The sequence below is a fragment of the Chelonoidis abingdonii genome, chromosome 11, assembly GCF_003597395.2.
Source record: "Chelonoidis abingdonii isolate Lonesome George chromosome 11, CheloAbing_2.0, whole genome shotgun sequence".
NCBI classification, from domain to species: domain Eukaryota; kingdom Metazoa; phylum Chordata; order Testudines; family Testudinidae; genus Chelonoidis; species Chelonoidis abingdonii.
This window is the reverse complement of record NC_133779.1, coordinates 18,657,736-18,676,151: the sequence shown is the minus strand read 5'-3', so window position 1 is coordinate 18,676,151 and position 18,416 is coordinate 18,657,736. Positions and strand designations below refer to the sequence as shown.

The 18,416-nt window shown below is 62.5% G+C and overlaps 1 protein-coding gene across 1 annotated transcript; it reads left to right on the top strand.

Annotated features, from left to right (window-relative positions):
* The first annotated feature begins 5,440 nt into the window (after positions 1 to 5,440).
* On the top strand, positions 5,441 to 16,005 carry IQSEC2 (IQ motif and Sec7 domain ArfGEF 2). Its single transcript, XM_075070573.1, is given in 18 exon segments — positions 5,441 to 5,750; positions 6,566 to 6,970; positions 7,509 to 7,777; positions 7,884 to 8,134; positions 8,137 to 8,170; positions 8,203 to 8,328; positions 9,938 to 10,099; positions 10,394 to 10,516; positions 12,196 to 12,362; positions 12,985 to 13,124; positions 13,509 to 13,634; positions 13,888 to 13,987; positions 14,061 to 14,129; positions 14,132 to 14,208; positions 14,210 to 14,222; positions 14,653 to 14,826; positions 15,214 to 15,263; positions 15,817 to 16,005. Coding segments are annotated over 17 exon segments (2,469 nt in total). The 5' UTR covers positions 5,441 to 5,750; positions 6,566 to 6,571.
* Positions 16,006 to 18,416: the final 2,411 nt, after the last annotated feature.

Sequence of the window (18,416 nt, the reverse complement as noted above, 5' to 3'; positions counted from 1 at the left end):
GGGGAGTGGGGGCTGGTGGTTAGAGCGGGGGGGCTGGGAGCCAGGACTCCTGTGTTCTGTCCTTGGCTCTGGGAGGGGAGTGGGGTCTAGAGATTAGAGCTGGGGGGGGCTGGGAGCCTGGGAGCCCTGAACAGCCCCGCCCCCCCAGCCAGTGATCAGTCCCCCCATGCAACTGCTATTTTGGAGGCGTTGCCATGGTGACGGCCGTGCATGTCACGGGGACTCCGGCTGGCTGTGCTATTTAGGGGGAGGGGGGGGCGCAGTGCAGGAAGCTGCACATCAGAGCTGCTGTGGAGTGGAGGAGCCAGGACTCCTGGGTTCTCTGGGAACGGACTGGGGTTTCCTGGTAGAGCTGGGGGCGGGGGGCGTGGAACCCAGTACTCCTGGCTTCTGGTGCCCTCCCTTTTCTCTACCCACTAGACCCCACTCCCCTCCAGGGACCCAGGAGTCCTGGCTTTCCCATTCCCTATTGTGTCTGAGTCTGTGATGGGGCTTCTGGCTTGTGGCGGGGGGGTGCAGGCTGGTCCTTGGTCCCCCCCACCCCTCAGGGGCCCCCCAAAGTCCCCCTCACTCCTCCAGCCTCCCTGCCTTTGCGTCACCATGGCGATGGTACCCAGCCCTCCCTCCTCCAGGATCCATAGCAACCCGGCATTGCCCCCCCTGCCTGTCCCCATAGCAACCGTATCCCTGGCCTGCTGGCCTCATCAATAATTCCCTAGCTGTATAGTTGTTGTCCGTTGTGTAGGGGTGGAGGGAGGGGGCTGAGAAGGCAGAGATGGGGGGTTGACACCCAATTGACCTTGGATGTGTTGAATTGTGTGTGATTGCGAGTGTGTGTGTATGTGTCCATGTTTGTGTGTGCATGTGTGCATGAGCATGTATACCTGATCCATGTGTGAATGTCTGTGTGTGTTTGCTTGTATGTGTGAATGCCTGTGTCTATGTGTGTTTGTGTCACCGTGAATGTCTGTATGGATGTATACATGTGTGTGAATGTGTTACAGCATGTGTGACCATGGGTGTGAATGTGTGTGCATGCATATGTACATGTTTGCGTGCCTGTGTTTATACTGAGTGTGTTAGTGTGTATGTTTGTGTGCCTGTATTTATAGTATATGTATGTGTGTCAGTGTGTGTGGATGTGTTTGTGTATGTGTGTACATGCTTGTGTGTGCAAATAAGTGTGTCAGTGTACACAGGTGTGCATCTGCCTATCTGTGTGCATGTATTTGCCTGTGTGTGCATGAGGGTGTCTGTACACTGACATGTGCGTACACACATCTGGGTGTGTGTGTCACCGTGTGTGCAGTGCCCTGGAGTTCACAGCCAGACAGGACCAGCTCATCCGGTCTGACCAACTCCCGCCCCAACACAACAACTGCACTGACACCCAGGGTCACAGGCCACAGGGACTTGACTGACACGAGAACAGCCGAGGGGGAACTGGCTAAATGAGACACACCCAGACGCGGCTGGTGAGTGACGCACACCCTGTGCTGCACAGGCTGGGGGGGAGCCCCCCAAGCTCCTGACCCCTCTGCCCTGGGGGGGGGGGGAATTCCTCTCCTGCCTCAGACGTGGTGCGCCAGAGGAGGGGCTATGTGTCTCCAGTTGTGCTTGTGTGTACATGCGTGTGAGTCGTCGTGTGTGTCTGCGTATGGGTATGTTTGCATATATGTCTGGTGAGGGTGTATGTGTATATGTGTGTATCGATGTGTGTGTGTGTACGTGTGTTGGTGTGTGTGTATCCAGGTGTTGGTGTGTATGTGTATGTCTGGTTGTGTATGGGTACACATCTGTGTTCACGTTGGTGTTTATGTGTGCGAATGTCTGTCTGTGTGTGTACATGGGTGTCTCTGTGTACATTTGTGTTCGCATGTACAACCTTGTGTGACTGGGTGCATCTGTGTGGGAGGGTATAGGTGAGTGTGTACCAGTGGGATGCCCTGTCTCTATGGGCGTGGACGTGTTTGTGTCGACGTGCTCGTGTGTGTGGGTGTGCGTCCAGCCACTCTGGGTGTGTCACTGTCACTCACTCCCCCCCACACACTCTGCTGGCCGCAGGTGAGGGATGACCCCAGACTCTCATGCAAGAAACACCAGGGGAGAGAACCCAGGAGTCCTGGCTCCCAGCCCCCCTGCTCTAACCCACCAGCCCCCACTCCCTTCCCAGAGCCGGGGAGAGAACCCAGGAGTCCTGGCTCCCAGCCCCCCTGCTCTAACCTGCTAGACCCCATCCTGCTCCCAGAGCCGGGGAGAGAACCCAGGAGTCCTGGCTCCCAGCTCCCCGCACCCCAACCACCAGCCCCGCCCCCCAGAGCCAGGAGAGAATCCAGGAGTCCTGGCCCCCACCCCGCTGCCGGTGGGGGGGATTCCCCGGCTGCTGTCGGGGTTGGGGGCGGCCCCACGTCTCGGCTCCGCCTCCCGGCTCCAGCCAGCGCCGGGGATGGAGGCGCCGCGCCGCGGCGGGCTGCTCCGGGCTCCGGAACCGCCGCTGAGCCCGGGCGGGGACCCCCCGAGCCCCACCCGGCCGGGCCCGCCATGTGGTGCCTCCGCTGCGCGTCCGAGCGGCGCGGGCAGCTCCAGCGCAAACTGCTGCACTGGTGAGTGAGGACCCCGGCCCCCCCGATCCAGCCCCGCCCGGCCCCCATTTCCCGCCCCCCGATCGCTCCCGGCCCCTTTGATGCCCTCCGGCCCCGATTTAACCCGGACCCCCATTTAACCCGCCCCCCGGCCCCCATTTAACCCCGGCTCCCCACATACAACCCTGGCCCCACCCGACCCCCATTTAACACCGGTTCCCCCCATCCAACCTCGACCCCCGATCCTCTGCGATCCAACTCCGGCCCCCCTTTAACCCCCGCCCGCCTATTTAACCCGGACCCCCCATTTAACCCCGCCCCCCGGATCCCCCCATCCAAGCCCGGCCCCCCCGATTCCCCTCGATAAAACCCTGGTCCCCCCGATTTAACCCCGCCCCCTTTAATCCATCCCCCCGATCCCCCCCGGCCACCTCAATTTACCCCACCCCGATCAAACCCTCCCCCCAGATTTCCCCCATTTAACCTCACCCCTGGTCCCCCCCATTTAACTCCAGCCCCCAGATCCCCCATCCAACCCTGGGCCCCCCCGATTACCCCGCCTCTGGCCCTCCGATCCACCGCCCCCGGATCCCACCGTTTTAACCCCTGCTCCCCTGAATCCCTCTGACTCCCCTGCCTGAACCTCACCCTCAATTTAACCCTGCCCTCGATCCCCTGCCCCTGCCTGAAACCCACCCCCTGGATCACCTGATCCAACCCGGGCCCCCAGATCCCCCACATCCAACTCCAGACACCGAGCCCCCAATGTAACCACAGCCCCCCCCGCCTGAACTCTGCCCAGATCCCCTGGATCCCCATTTTAACCCCGACCCCATGATTTAATCCCCCCCCCCGGTCCCCGAACCTGAACCCTGGCCCCCCAGATTCCCAGCCGCGCCGCCTGAACCTGCCTACCGATACCCCGATCCAACCCTGGCCCCTGGGACCCCCACCTGAAAACTGCCCCCTTTAACCCCAGCGCCCCCACTGAACCCCACCCCAGATCCCCCCAATTTAACCCTAGCTAATCCTTCCCGATTTATCCTGCCCCTCGATTTAATCCTGGGTCCTCAGATCTCCCATCTGAACCTTGCCCCCGATCGCCCCACTGAAACCTGCCCCCAATTTAACCCCTGATCCCCAGCCCCGTGGCTGACCCCAGGCCCCCTGCTTGAAACACAGCCCCCCCAATCCTCTGCAGCCCCCTGATGAACCTTGGGCCCTGGGTCCCCTAGCCACCCAGTCCCCCAATCTTCCCCAGTTTTACTCCCACCCCCTGCCTGAAACCTGCTCCCCCTGTTTCCCTGGGTGTCCTGCTGGCCCCCTGAGTGAACCCGCCCCCCCACCAGCCCCCTAGTGCTCTCTGCCTGCCCCCTACCCCTGGCCCCCGCCTGAACCAACCCCCCAGCTGCTCCCTGATCCCCCATCCCCCCTTGCCTGCCCGAAGTGCCCCGGAACCCTAGGCCTCCCCGACTTCCCCAACTGTCCCCCGTCCTGCCCCTGGCCTCAGCTGCTCCCAACAGCCCTCGTCTGCCCCTTGTTCCCCCACCTCCCTTGTCTCCTTCCTGTCCCATTGATCCCACACACTGCCCCCCAGCCCTGGTCCTCTGCCTCCCCCCACCAACTCCCCAACATTCTCTGCCTGCCCACGCCCTGCTGGACCCCGCCCCCCCGCCTGAACCCAACCCCCTGCTGCTTCCTGGTCCCCCTGCCCCAGGCCCCTCAGCTGCCCCCCGACAGCCCTCGTCTGCCTCCTGTTCCCCCACCTGCCCTGGGTCCTCCCTGCCCCCCTACCTGGCCCCCACCTGCCTCCCACCTACTCATTCCCCCCCAACTACTCACTGCCCCAAGCCCCCCGACTGCCGTGTGCATCAGCCCAGTACCACGGGAATGAACCCAGCTGAATCTGGTCCCCACCCCAACTGCACCCCGGCACTAGTCTGTCCCCAGACTCCCCTGGGCCCCCCAGTTTGACCCCGGACCTCCCAACTGCCCCCTGTTCCTCCTGGCCTCACTATCCGTCCCTGAGTCCCCCATCTGCCTTCTGCCCCCCGACTGTTCTCGAACCCCCTGCCCCGAGCTCCCCAGACCCCTTGCTGCACCCCGATTTCCTCCCCAGGCCTGTCTGCCATCGGGTCCCTGCTGCCCCCTGCTGGGGGGAATGAACCCTGATTTGCGTCTGTGTGGGGTGAGGTTCCAGCTCTCCGTACTCTTCCTGCCCCACCTTGTCACTCAGGCTGCCTAGAAACACGACCGGGCCCCAGGCGCAGTGGTGTACGTGAACGGCTCGCCTGCTGCGGCGATGCAGCCGTCTCTGGAGCGGGGCGGCTGGGGAACAGCCACATATAACGCTGCTTGGGGACTGCATTGAGCAATAGAGTGTGAGGTTCTAGAGCAGGAGGTGTTACTTGGGAAGAGGAGGGCACTTGCATGCTCCAGGTTCAAGCTCAGTGCGTGATGCCGTTGTTCTAGACTGGGATGGGCTCTTGCGGTTCTAGAGTCGGTGACCCAACAGGCTGGCTGGGTTCTAGATCAGTGTTGGCCCAGAGCTGGCAACACAGGCTGCTGTCTGGGCTCTAGACTGGGGGGGAGAGGCTAGTGATGTTCTAGATGGAGTGATGTGGCCAACAGCTGGTGTTCTAGATCCAGCTTCATCCTCAGTGTTCTACAGAGAACTGTGCAGTGGATTGGCTGGGCTCCAGATTGAGACGGGCTATGGATTCTCTAGAACCATCCTGGCACCATTCTAGAGCAGAAGGGGGCCCAACCTCTCCACGTTCCAGAGTGGCCTGGACATGGGGGCGTCTGGGTTCTAGACCAGGGCCCGCGCTCAGCTCCAGGCTCACCCCCTGCCCCGTCTGCTCTCCCCGCAGCGTGGAGGGGGACCCACCGGGCAGTGAGGCGGGGCCGACGGTGGACAGCCCGGGTAGCCAGGCGCCCTACCGCTGCGGGGCCGAGCTGGCCAAGGCTGGGGAGCCCTACGACGTGGGCCCCCTGACCGCCACCGTCTCCGCCTGCCACCCCCCGGCCCCTGGGCTGCCCTGGGCCCAGCGGGCGCGGCTCCAGCCGGCCAGTGTGGCCCTGCGCAAGCAGGAGGAGGAGGAGAACAAGCGCTCGAAGGCCCTGTCGGACAGCTATGAGCTCTCCACCGACCTCCAGGACAAGAAGGTACTGTGCCCCTCCCATGCGGCCCCCCGCGGGATTCCCTAGCCTGGCCTGCCCCCCCGCGCCCCCCTGGGATCCCCCACCTGGCCTGTGCCCCCCCATGCCCCCCCGGATCCCCCTCTGGCCTATTCCCCCCACGGCCCCCTGGGATCCCCTCCCGGCCTGTGCCCCCCGCCCCCCTGGGATCCCCTCCTGGGCTGTTCCGCCCTGCGCCCCCCCCAAGATCTGCCCTCCTGGCCTGTGCCCCCCCTGCGGCCCCCCCAGTATTCTCCCACCTGGCCTGTGCCCCCTGGGACCCTCCCAGCCTGTGCTACCCTGTGACCATCCCCTCCCGGCTGGTGACCCCTCCCCCTGGGACCAGCCACCCCAGCCCGTGCTCCCCAGGACCTCCCCAGTGACCCCCCCGCCGCTCCCGGGATGCCCCATCCTGGCCTGTGGCCCCCCTGTGTTCCCCCCGGGATCCCGCTTTCCGGCCTGGGCCCCCCGGGACCTCCCCGGATGGTGACACCCCCCCGGGATGCCCCCTCCCAGCCTGTGCCCCCTCACGGCCCCTCCCGGGATCCCCCTTTCTGTCCTGTGACCACCCCGCATCCCTGCCGGGATCCCTCTTTCTGTCCTGTGCCCCCCAGGACGTCCTCGGACAGTGACACCCCCTGCCCCCGGGATGCCCACTCCCAGCCTATGCCCCCCTGCGTCCCTCCCGGCATCTCCCTTTCTGGCCTGTGACCCCCCTGTGGCTCCACCCGGGACCTCCCCGAACAATAACCCCCCCGGGATTCCCGTGGCCTGCGCCCCCCCTCAGTGCCCCGCCCCTGCAGGTGGAGATGCTGGAGCGGAAGTATGGGGGCTCGTTCCTGAGCCGGCGGGCGGCCCGCACCATCCAGACGGCCTTTCGCCAGTACCGCATGAAGAAGAACTTCCAGCGGCTGCGCAGCTCCGCCTCGGAGAGCCGCATGTCCCGCCGCATCGTCCTGTCCAACATGCGCATGCAGTTCTCCTTCGAGGAGTTCGACAAGGGGCCGGCCACCGCCCCCTACTTCGAAGGCAAGCCGGCCTCCCTGGACGAGGGCACCATGGCCAGCGCCCGCCCCCACCTGCTGGAGCGCGGGGGGCTGCCCTACGGGGGCTCCTGCAGGGCCGGCCTGGACAGCGGCTCGCTCCACGCCTCCTCCGGCGACTTCTGCAGCGAGATCACCGAGCTGGAGGACTCCTTCGCCAAGCAGGTGGGGGGGGGAGCGGGGCGCACCCTGCCGCCCGGGGCTGGGGGAATCCCCCCTCCCCTAATTTTAGCTCCTCCCTCCCAGGGACTGGGGATCCCCCTCCCCCCAAACTTAGCTCCTCCCCCCTAGGGACTGGGGGATCCCCCCTCCTCCCAACCTTCACTTCTCCCCCGCCAGGACTGGGGGATCCCCCTCCCCCAATCTTAGCTCCTCCCCCCCAGGGACCAGGGATCCCCCTCCCCCAACCTTAGCTCCTCCTCCCCTGGGACAGGGGGATCCCCCCTCTCCCCATAGCTCCTCAGGGTTTCCCCCAACTGTGGGAGGGACTGATAGGGAGGGGAGGGGGCCTGCTTGCGGGAGGGCCCTGTACAGAGGAGAGGGACTAAACGATACTCGGCATGGGGGAGGAGCTTATTAGGAAGGGAGGGGCTTATGGGAAGTTTTGCACAGGGTGGAGCTTGTACAGAACGGAGGGGCTTGTGAGGAGGGGCGGGGCACAGAGGGGCGTGGCCTTTCTTCTCACTGCCCCGCCCCCCAGCAGGTGAAGTCCCTGGCGGAGTCAATCGATGAGGCCCTGAACTGCCACCCGCTGCCGGCACCAGAGGCGGGGGGGCCTGGCCCGCTGGAGAAGAGCGAGTCGAAGGAGCAGCAGGGGGACAGCGCGGCCACCTCCTTCAGCGATGTCACCCTGTACCTGGATGAGGGGGTGCCGGCCTCCCCCCTCTCCCTGGAGCGGCCCCCCAGCTCGGAGCCCCCCGAGCCCGGCCCCCCGGCGGCCCAGCCCCGGCCGAGTTCTGGGGCCCCGCAGCGGTAGGAGAACAGCCGGGAGAACGGGCGGCCGCGCGGGACCCCCTGCCTGGAGTGCGGGACTTCCGCTGCGGGGGGCCACCTGCCCTGCTCACCATCGAGCCCCCAGCGACAGCTCGGTGGACCTGAGCGACCGCTCTGAGCGCAGCTCTGTCACCGGGGCCTGGCCTACGGCCGACGGCTGCGGGGCCCCAAGTACCACCGGCCCCCTCCCCGGCCCCCTCCCCCACCCCTGCGCACATACCGCCCCGAGCCTGCCCGCCCCCGCGCCCCGCCGCCCGGACGCCTGGTCCGAGCACTCGGACGGCGACAACGACAGCCTGCAGAGCAGCAGCAACTCCACCGAGACTGTCAACTGCAGCTCGGGTCCTCCTCCCGGGACAGCCTGCGGGGCCCCCGCCCCCGCCCCCCGGCACCCAACCGGCCGGCCCCGGCCCGGGCCTGTGCAAGCAGACGTACCAGCGGGAGACCCGCCACAGCTGGGACTCGCCCGCCTTCAACCACGACCTGCTGCAGCGGCGCCAGTACCGCATCGGGCTCAACCTCTTCAACAAGTGGGTGCCTGGCACAGGAGGGGCTTCCCGGCGGTGGGGCTTTGTGGGGGCGGGGCTTCCTGGGGAAGGAGCTTCTTGAGGTGGGGCTTCCTGGGGGAGCGGCTTAATAGGGGACGGGTTGAGGGCATGCAGGACTCCTGTTCCCCAGAATTCCAGTTGGAGGGAGGGTTGGCCCCTCCGATAGCCCTGCCCCTCCCAGCTCTGCTGGTGCCCCTCACTCCTGACCCGCAGCCCCTGCCAGCCTGACCCTGGATTCGCCACCCCCCAGCTCCACCAGGGCATTGGACGGGTGGGGCCGGACTCTGGTGTGGTCACTGATTTCATTACTGCTGAACGACACAGCAGCTGCTCCCCAGGCTGGGCCATTTCTCCCCAGGCTGGGAGGCGGCCCTAGGGATCCAATTAGCCAGCTGAAGCCATGATTCAGCTGGACCTCTGGGGTGGATCCAGCACCTCCTCGAGTGGGCTCCGGACTTTAGAGCCTACAGTGGGGCCCCTTCCCCCGCTGCCCGTTCTGAGTTCTAGAATTCCGGCCACATTCCAGATCGGCTCTAGAATGCCCTGGAACCAACCCACCTGGGGGCTTTAGCATGAGATTTCCCCGCTGCGTATTTGGGTGCTGTCTGTGTTCTGGATCAATTTATCTAGTCCGTTCTTGGCTGGTCACACCAATGTAACCACGATTGCATCTGTGATAGAGAGCCGAATTGATCTTGAAACCACTCTAGAACAGCAGTTGTTCTTCCTGGGTTAATGATTGGCTTAATCAGCCATGTTCTAGAACAGCTAGGTTCTAGAATTGTGCTGTTCTAGAACAAACAAATGCTGTACAATTTTGTTTTGCCTGGCTTTCCTCTAGAGTAGCTGAGTTAGGGAATAGTATTGAGGGCGCCAAACAATCCAGAACCACACAGCCAGGATTCTGAATTAACACCATATAAACACCAGATGGTGTCTAGATTGACTGTAATTTGAGTATCCTTCTTAGATTCGTTAATACTTCTACATAATCAGCAGCAACACGACCTTGGTTCTAGATTTTGAGTATGCATAGCAGATGTACAGTGTGTTCGAGGTAACCGTTAGCTGGCCAGACGTGTCTTTCCCAGAACGTAGCCTTGAACATTTGCTAAAGACCTACAAAAGCCCCCCTGAGACCCAGGTGTCCGGCACTCTTAGCTAAGTCCTTTGCTCTCAACAGGCAGTGTTTTCTAGAATGTGCAAGTTCTTGACCTCTGCTCTGGAACAACGGAGTTATGCAGATGTTCTAGAACAACACTGCAGCGGTGGAACTCTGGGAGGGCACTGTTCTAGATCAGTGATCTCTTGGTGAAAATGTTCTAGAACAATGGTGGTCTTGAATGGCTTCCTTCTAGAACAGTGGTGGTCTGGAATGGGCAGGTACCTTCCAGAGGGGAACTGGCCTGTGTCTGATCTGGTTCTAGAATAGCAGGGATCTGGAATGGAATTTTCTAGAACACCCATGTTCCTAGTTTCTCACCCCCGTCTTCTGGCTAGCATCTCCTCTCCAGTTCCTCTGACCATCTGCTCCAGGGCAGCAGCATTCTAGAGGCTCGTGACTCTAGACCCTTTCTCTCCATACCCACAGGAAGCCGGAGAAGGGGATCCAATACCTCATTGAGAGAGGGTTCCTCTCGGACACGCCAGTCGGGGTCGCTCACTTCATCCTGGAGCGCAAAGGCCTGAGTCGGCAGATGATTGGCGAGTTTCTCGGCAACCGGCAGAAGCAGTTCAACCGTGATGTTCTCGAGTAAGGAGCTGCTGGGTGGAGAGATGCCTCCAGTGGGGGGTATTCTGGAGCAAGGGGGACCATGGAAGCAGGTACCCAGAGCAAAGACAGCAAGCACAAATTGATCTAGAGCAAGTGATGTAGAGTACGGCGCATGCGCTGTCTGGAGAGGAACAACTGCAGGCAGCCGGTGGGTTCCTGACCCACCTTCCCAGGGGTGATGGAGCACTGGCTGCACGTTCTCCCATGAGGCTCTGGAGATCTCTGAGCAGGATCTGGAGGGGACCCAGCGCTGACCTGCCCTCTCCTTTCCAGCTGCGTGGTGGATGAGATGGATTTCTCCAACATGGACCTGGACGATGCTCTGCGGAAGTTCCAGTCGCACATCCGGGTGCAGGGGGAAGCGCAGAAAGTCGAGCGTCTCATCGAAGCCTTCAGGTCAGTTTGAGAACCTTCCCGATGTGTTGGGTATGCTCGGGGCGGGGGGTGGTCGGCATCATAAGCTGGCATTCTGGACAGCAGCGTAGCTGGGGGGGAGCAGGGAGAGCACCTGCTCCCCTAGTCCAGAATTCCCCAAGTGGCACCTTTTCCATGAGTTCAGCGGTGTGCTGCTCTGTCTTTCGGTGGCCTTGCGTATGCACCACTCCATCTTTCGGTGGCATTTCGGTGCATGTGCAAGGCCACCGAAATGTTGCCGAAAGACAGAGTGGCGCATGCGCTGGACCGCCGAAATGCTGCCGAAGGACATGCGTCTTTTTTCTCTGCCGCTCCTCCTTGGCAGCAACCCTGGCTATGCCACTGGTTCTGGAGCACGGATGCCTTTAATGGTCTTGGCAAAAGCCTGAGCTGTTCTGGAGCAGGTTTGGCCTTGTTGCCACTCTAGAACCCACATGGTCTTCTAGAATACAGCCCATCTTGGTGGTCTTCTGGGATGCCCTGAAGAAGGCTGCCAGTGTTGGTGGGGGCCTAGGATGTGGCCACAGTCCACGTTCTAGATGGATGTTCCATTTTCTAGATCCACGTTTTAGATAGATATTATTCCAGGATGCACCTGTCCTTCTAGAACAGGGTCTGTGCTGATGATACTCCAGAGTGCCCTGGTGCCCTCGTAGGCCGGCTGCACTGACAAGACCCGAATGGGTGTTTTTCTACATTTTCAAATCCATTGATGTCAAATAAACACAGAAGACACGTGCACAGGGCTCGCTTTATGTTGTTATTTGTGCCTGGATGTTTCTCTCCCTTTTCAAATACGTTGATTTCAGCTACAACATGGAACGCAACGTGCACAAGGTTCACTTTTTAGGGTTGTTCTTTTTTATTGCAAATATTTGCCTGCTAAAAAAGAGAAACAAAAGAACTCGAATCACTCACGGGAGATAATGCAGCCGCTACTTATTTGCAGCGTCACCTGAAAGGGAGAACAGGCGTTTGCCTGACAGGGTTTGTAGCCAGTGTGGCAAGGTGTTTCCCTGCCAGATATGCTAAACATTCGTATGCCCCTCCCGGCTCTTACTTTCTCTTTATCTTTTTTTTACAGTGCAAATATTTGCAGTCAAAAAATCATCCTATAGAGTGAGCTCTGTGCGCTTTGCGTTCTGCGTTGTGATTGAAATCAGTATATTCCAAACTGCAGAGAAATATCCAAAACTGTTGGTAATCGGTGGAAATTGGCATTCTCGTCTTGTTGAATGGGGCGATGAAACCGGCAAGGAATCACGATTCGTTCTTTTAATAGTCTGCCCTAGATTATTGGGCATTTGATGCAGTGGCAATCTCATATCTGCTCTAGAACATGCAGGGTTCTAGACCAGCTGTGATATGCCACGGGAGCCAGAGACCCAGGGCCCAGATCATCTGATCTAGGACAGGCTGGGATCTAGAATGCTGGGGTTCTGCAAACTCTGCATCAACAGGGCATGCTGTGTTCTGGAGCATGCTATAGAGGGCAATCTAGAACACAGACATTGCTCTAGAACACAGACTGACAGCGATATTGTGCCCAAGAACCCAGGCCGTGCGGGCGATGTTCTAGAATGGCCTAGAAGGTGGTTCTAGGCTGCGCTGCGGTGGGGGAAGGGGAGGGAGAATCCTTCACCTTCTGCTTCCCGGTGCAGCCAGCGCTACTGTGTCTGCAATGCCCCGCTCGTGCGCCAGTTCCGGAACCCGGACACCATCTTCATCCTGGCCTTCGCCATCATTCTTCTCAACACGGACATGTACAGCCCCAGCGTCAAGCCCGAGAGGAAGATGAAGCTGGACGACTTCATCAAGAACCTCAGAGGTAAGTGCTCAGGAACCCATGGAACCCTGCGTTGGTACCGAGATATAGTCTGGGGGGGGGGGGTACTCTGGAGGAAAGCAGCTAGATCCCTAGAAAGAAACGGGATCCAGAACAGCTGGTTAATGGGGGAACTGTAAGCAGAGCTGCTCTACAACCTGCTCCTAAACCCCATTGGCCTCCAGAACATGGGAGCCCAGGGCTTTGAGTGGCTGGGGCCTGTGCCAGATGAGATCTGTGCCAGGGATCTGGAGATGGGGAGAATCATTTGCTCTAAAATGAGCTGTGCAGGAGGTTCTAGAGGCCCAAGGCCTGGATCCTCTGCTCTGTAACAGACTAGGATCTACAACAGCTGTGATCCACATGGGTCGGGAGGGGCTAGAGCCACTGCGCCAGGATATCTGCTCTAGAACAGGCAGGGATCTAGAATGGCTGAGATTCGCAGCAGGAGCCAGAGCCCAGGGCTGGGATCCTCCACTCTAGAACAGGCTGGGATCTAGAACACCAGGGTTCAGCACCCGAGGCTGCAGCCTCTGTTCTAGACTTGCCAGGGTCCTGGGTCGAGCTGGGGACTGGGATGCTCTTTGCCGCCTGCTCCACCCATCACCGGGTTTGTCTGCCCCAGGAGTGGATAATGGGCAGGACATCCCCCGCGACCTCCTGGTGGGGATCTACCAGCGTATCCAGAGCCACGAGCTACGAACGAATGACGACCACGTCTCCCAGGTCCAGACTGTCGAGCGCATGATCGTGGGGAAGAAGCCGGTGAGCGGAGCCGGGGCTGGGGCCTGCTGGGGATGGGGTGGGGCTTCCAGGGAGGGAGGGGCCTCATAGGGAAGGGGTGGAGCCCTGGGAAGAGGGCGTTGAGGGTGGGGCTTCTTTGGGTGGGGCCTGCCAGGGGAGGGGCTTTTCAAAGAAAGAGGCAGAATCTATGGGGAGGGGCTTGGCTGGGTGGGGCCTCACAGAGGGAGGTGGAGTCTGAGGGCTGGGAGAGGCCACTGGGGATTTGTAGGGGAGGAGCTTGATGGGGAAGAGGGAGGGGTGGGGCCTCAGGAGGAAGGGAGAGACCTTTTGGGGGCTTCTGGGGGTGGCACTCAAGTAGGCTCCACCCCCTGTCCCCACTGACCTCCCTTCCCCCCCCCGTGCCAGGTGCTGTCCCTGCCCCACCGTCGCCTGGTCTGCTGCTGCCAGCTCTATGAGGTGCCCGACCCCAACCGGCCCCAGCGGCTCGGCCTGCACCAGAGAGAGGTCTTCCTCTTCAACGACCTGCTGGTGGTGAGTGGGGGCGGCCTGGACACCTGGACACCTGAGTCCCATCCGCATCTCATGGGTTAGAGCTGTGGGGGGGCTGGAAGCCCGGACTCCTGGGTTCTCTCCCCAGCTCTGGGAGGGGAGTGGGGGCTGGTGGTTGGAGCGGGGGGTGGGCTGGGAGCCAGGATTCCTGGGTTCTCTTCCGGCTCCGGGGAGGGGGAGGGGGCTAGAGGGCAGAGCTGGGGAATCTCGCTGACCGCCCCCCTTCCCCCGCCAGGTGACGAAGATCTTCCAGAAGAAGAAGATTATGGTGACATACAACTTCCGCCAGAGCTTCCCCCTGGTGGAAATGCACATGCAGCTGTTCCAGAACTCCTGTGAGTGCCCCTCCCCCCCTCAGTCAGCCCGCGCCCCCCCGGAACCGGGCCTGAATCTCTGTCCTCCCCCCAGATTACCAGTTCGGGATCAAGCTCCTGTCGGCCGTGCCGGGAGGGGAGCGGAAGGTGCTGATCGTCTTCAACGCCCCAGCCTGCAGGACGGCCTCCGCTTCACCAGCGACCTGCGGGAGTCCATCGCGAGGTGCAGGAGATGCGAGAAATAATCGCGTGGAGTGTGAGTGCTAGGATGGGCAGGGCCTGCGGGAGTGAAGGGCACAAATGGGCTGGGAGGGTGCTGCGGGTCCGGGAGTGAAGGGGCCACTGGCTGGGCGGGGACGCTTCAGAGCTGGCTGGCAGGGCGTGTGGTTGGAGCGCGAGGGCAACCGCAGGGCTGGGGGCCATCAAGAGCTGGCTGGTGGGGGCTGCGTAGTTGGGAGCGAGGGCCACTGGCTGGGCTGGGGGGGCTGGTCAGAGCTGGGCTGGCGGAACATCTTTGGCGGGGGGCTGCGGGTTGGGAGCGAGGGCCACTGGCTGGGCTGTGGGGGTCAGAGCTGGGCTGTGGGGGCTGTGGGTCGGGAGCGAGGGGCACTGGGAGAGATGGGCTGGGGGGGCTGCAGCTCGGGAGCGAGGGCCCCACCGGCACTGACCCCCCCGTCCCCCCACAGCGGAGCTAGAGAAGCAGAAGGGGGTGATGCGCCCCAGCGCCTCGCCGGCGGGGGGCCCGAAGGAGGCGGTGAATGGGACGCTGACGCGGAGCAGCCTGGAGGACACCTATGGGCTGGGCGATGGGCTGAAGCGAAGCGCCCTGAGCAGCTCCCTGCGTGACCTCTCTGACGCCGGTGAGCGGGGCCCGGATGCCTGGGTTCCTCCCCGGCGCTGGGACGGGAGCGGGGCGGGGCTGGGTGCCCAAACGCCTGGGTTCTCGCCTGGTCCCCGTTCCTCTTGTTGGGGGCTGTGGCTCCCCCTGGTGGCAGAAAATCCATGTGAGACACTTGGCCAATAGGAAGCTCCCTGGATATGGGGGTGGGGCTGTGGGCGTGGCCTGACTGGGTTAACCCCCGCCGTGCCATGCCAGAGATGGCCCTCGCTCGCTCTGCTTTGCGCTCTCTCTCTCTGTCTCTCTCGCTGGCGGGCTGCCGGAGGGGTGGGGGTTTCGGGGGGGCAGTGTCGGGGGGGGCCCAGCCTCGCTAATCCCTGCTGTCCGTCCCGCCCCCCCCCCCGTGCAGGCAAGCGGGGCCGTCGTAACAGCGTGGGATCCCTGGACAGCACCATCGAAGTAAGTGGGGGGGGCTGCGGTGTCCCCTCCGCCCCCCCCGGCCGGGTACCGCTCCATCCGCCTCCCTCTGCCTGTCGCTTCAGCCGTCCGTCTCCCCATCACCCCCTCATAGCCCCCCCCGCCAGGCATCCCAGCATGCTCTGCTCCCGGTCGGCCAGCTAGACACGTCCCCATCCCCATTGCATTCCGCTCCCTTCCCAGCATGCTTTGCTCCTCCTGTCCTGCCAGCTCCACCGGCTCCTTATGTACAACTCTGACCCCTCCCCCTTTCAGGTAGCTGGGGGGAGGGGCTTATAAAAAGTGTGGTGTGCATAGAAGAGGGTGGGGCTTGTGAAAGGGGGTGGGGCTTATAAAAGGGCAGGGGTTTATCACAGGGGTGGAGCTTATAAAAGAGTGGGGGGAAGAGGGTGGGGCTTGTCAGGTGGGTGGGGCTTATGAGAATGGGGGTGGGGCTTATCCAAGGGTGGTTTATGAAGTGGGTGGGGTTTGTAAAAGGGCGGGGCTTAGTGGCTACTGCCCTGACCCCTCTCTCTCTCTCTCTGTCTCCCCGCAGGGGTCTATCATTAGCAGCCCCCGCCCCCACCAGCGCATGCCCCCGCCCCCCGCTGGCAGAGTACAAAGCGCTCAGCCCCACTCCAACTCCTCCTCCTTCCAGCTCCCTCTTCGCAGCAAGCAGGGGCCGGCCCTTCCCACTGCCCCCGCAGCTCGCCCCCCTCTGCCCACCCCCGCACCACTCCCCTGATCCCGGAGGCCCCTCCAAACTGCAGCCCTCCCACGCCCATACTGCCACGTGCCCACCCCCCTACCCCAGCAGGCCCCGCCCCCCAGCAGACCCGCTCCGCCGCCCCCGTGCCCCCGTGCTTGCCCCCCCCGCTTCCACATGTCCTCCCAGCCCCGTCTCGACCTCCCCCAAGAAGCAAGACGCCACCGGCCTTTCCCCCTAGGGGCACCAGCATTACACCTCCACGCACCGGGCACCCAGAGCGCCACTTGCCCAGGTGCCCCCTCCGCCGCCCCCAAACCCCCCCTTCCCCTCACAAAGCCGCCAACCCAACCTCGCCCCTCCCCCTCACCCCCGCCCCCACCTCCCACAACCTACCCGCCAGCACCTGCCCCAGGGGGAGGGCCAGCACACCCTCCACCGCCAGACCCCCCACACTTTTTTCAGCCCCCCCCAGCTGTGGGGGCACGGGAAGGACGGCGTGAGGCGCATTGATCTTTTTGTTTTGGGGCCCTCACCCTCGCCCCGACATGCCTCTACCCACAACCCAAGCCACCCTTCCCGCACCCACGGGCCCCCGCCGCCCACTCCCACCACGGCCCCACCCCCCCCACTCGCCCATTTTCCCCCCCCCACCCTACCCTAACCACCCCTGCCCCCGCCGTCGCCCCAACCACCGCACCCCAACTCCCCCGGGGCCCCCACCTCACCGCTCCCCCAGCATGCCCCCCTGCACCCAGGAGGGCCCCAGGTTCTGCCGGGACAGGGCAACCCGAATCCGAAATCCAAGCCAGTCAATAGAATTAGCACCGTGGTCTGAGCTGTGCCGGGGGGGTGGGGGGCAGAGGATCACTACAGATGTGGAAATCCAGACCGAGGGGAGCCCCAATCCCTACCAGTCGTCCCCCCCCAACTTCCGAGGCCCGGCGAGGGAGGAAGGAACCAATCTCGTCAGAGAACGGCCCCAACTCATGACAGCGATGGACGGAAGAATCCCGGAAGATTTGGGGGGTCAGGGAGTGTGTCTGGGGGGGCCCGGCCTTTTAATCAGGGGAGAAGCCCGGGGCAGCGGACACCCTATCCCTGCCCTGTTCCCCCCTCGTCCCCGGGCTACCAAGAATTCTGGGAATTCCCCCCCCCCCGCACAACTCCAGGTGGCCCGCTGCGGGGGTGGGGAGGACCCCTTTTCATTTGCACATGGCTTGTGAGTTGCTGCTGCTTGGCCTGTTATTTTTTGGGGGGGGGGAATCCCTGGGATATTGGGGGCCAGATCTGGGGGGGCATCGCCCCGTTCTCACCTGTGTCTGTAATAAGGGCTACTCCCGGCGGGAGCTGTTTTCCCTCCCCCAAACTCCTATTCTGTGATTTGCACTGACAGAGAACCCCTCACTCCCTTCCCCGCCAGGCCCCCCCAAAGCCGGCCCACTCCCCGGTGCCGAAAGGGATCCCATGGGGGGAAACCCTGTGAAACTCCAATAGCCCCCCCTTCTCTGGGAATAACTTACGGGCTCCAGGGCTGTTTGTTTTGGGGGGGAGCCCTGTATGGAAACAGTCCCTACGCGGCGTTATGTGCAGCTGTTCCCCAGCTGCCCTGCCCCAGAGTGAATCTTGTGCACTTTATTCCCCCCCGCAAATACAATTCTTCCTTCCCTCCACTTGAATATCACCCTGTCCCCCTGTTTCTGATTGGCATTCCCCCCCAGCTCTGGGAGGAGGGGGGGGCAGGGAGCCAGGACTCCTGGGTTCTCTCCCTGGCTCAGGGAGGGGGCGGTCTGGGGGGATAGAGCAGACAGAAATTGAGGCAGGACTCCAGAGTCCTCACTCCCAGCCCCCCCACTCTAATCACGAGACACCCCCCCCCCCCGCTTCCCATATCTGGGGCAGGAACCCAGGAGTCCTGAACTAAAGGATTTCCGAAGGCCCATCGCCAATGCTGTCCCCTTTGCCCCTCCACCTCAGGGCTGTGCGCCCCAGTTTCTTTTGGGGTCCCCCTGATGTCTGGTTGTCCCCCCAGCATGCAGCTCCCCGGCCCCGGTACCTGCGTCGACTTGGTTTGCTGTACAGACCCCACTGTACATAATATACATTATAAATAACGTGGCAGGGAGTGGGGCCCCCCCCGGCGTTCCTGGCTCGACGTTGCCGAGATGACTGTATTTTTGTTTCCCTCCCACCCCCCAGTCCTTCTTGTATATAAAAAACTGTATATTTGATGCTTCATAAATGACCCACTGTCCTTTCTGTGTTCATTCTCTGGTGTGCGTGTGTTCTTTATCCTGCCTCCGGGGGGTGCCGTGGGGCTGGGCAGGGGGTGCTTTCCCTGCACAGGCTGGGCCGGGCGCTAGGGGGCTGGGTATCCGGGGACCCCTCGCCCGGTACGGGGATGCGGCGCCTCTGGGTTGGGGTGCAGGGGCTGGGTATCCAGGGACCCC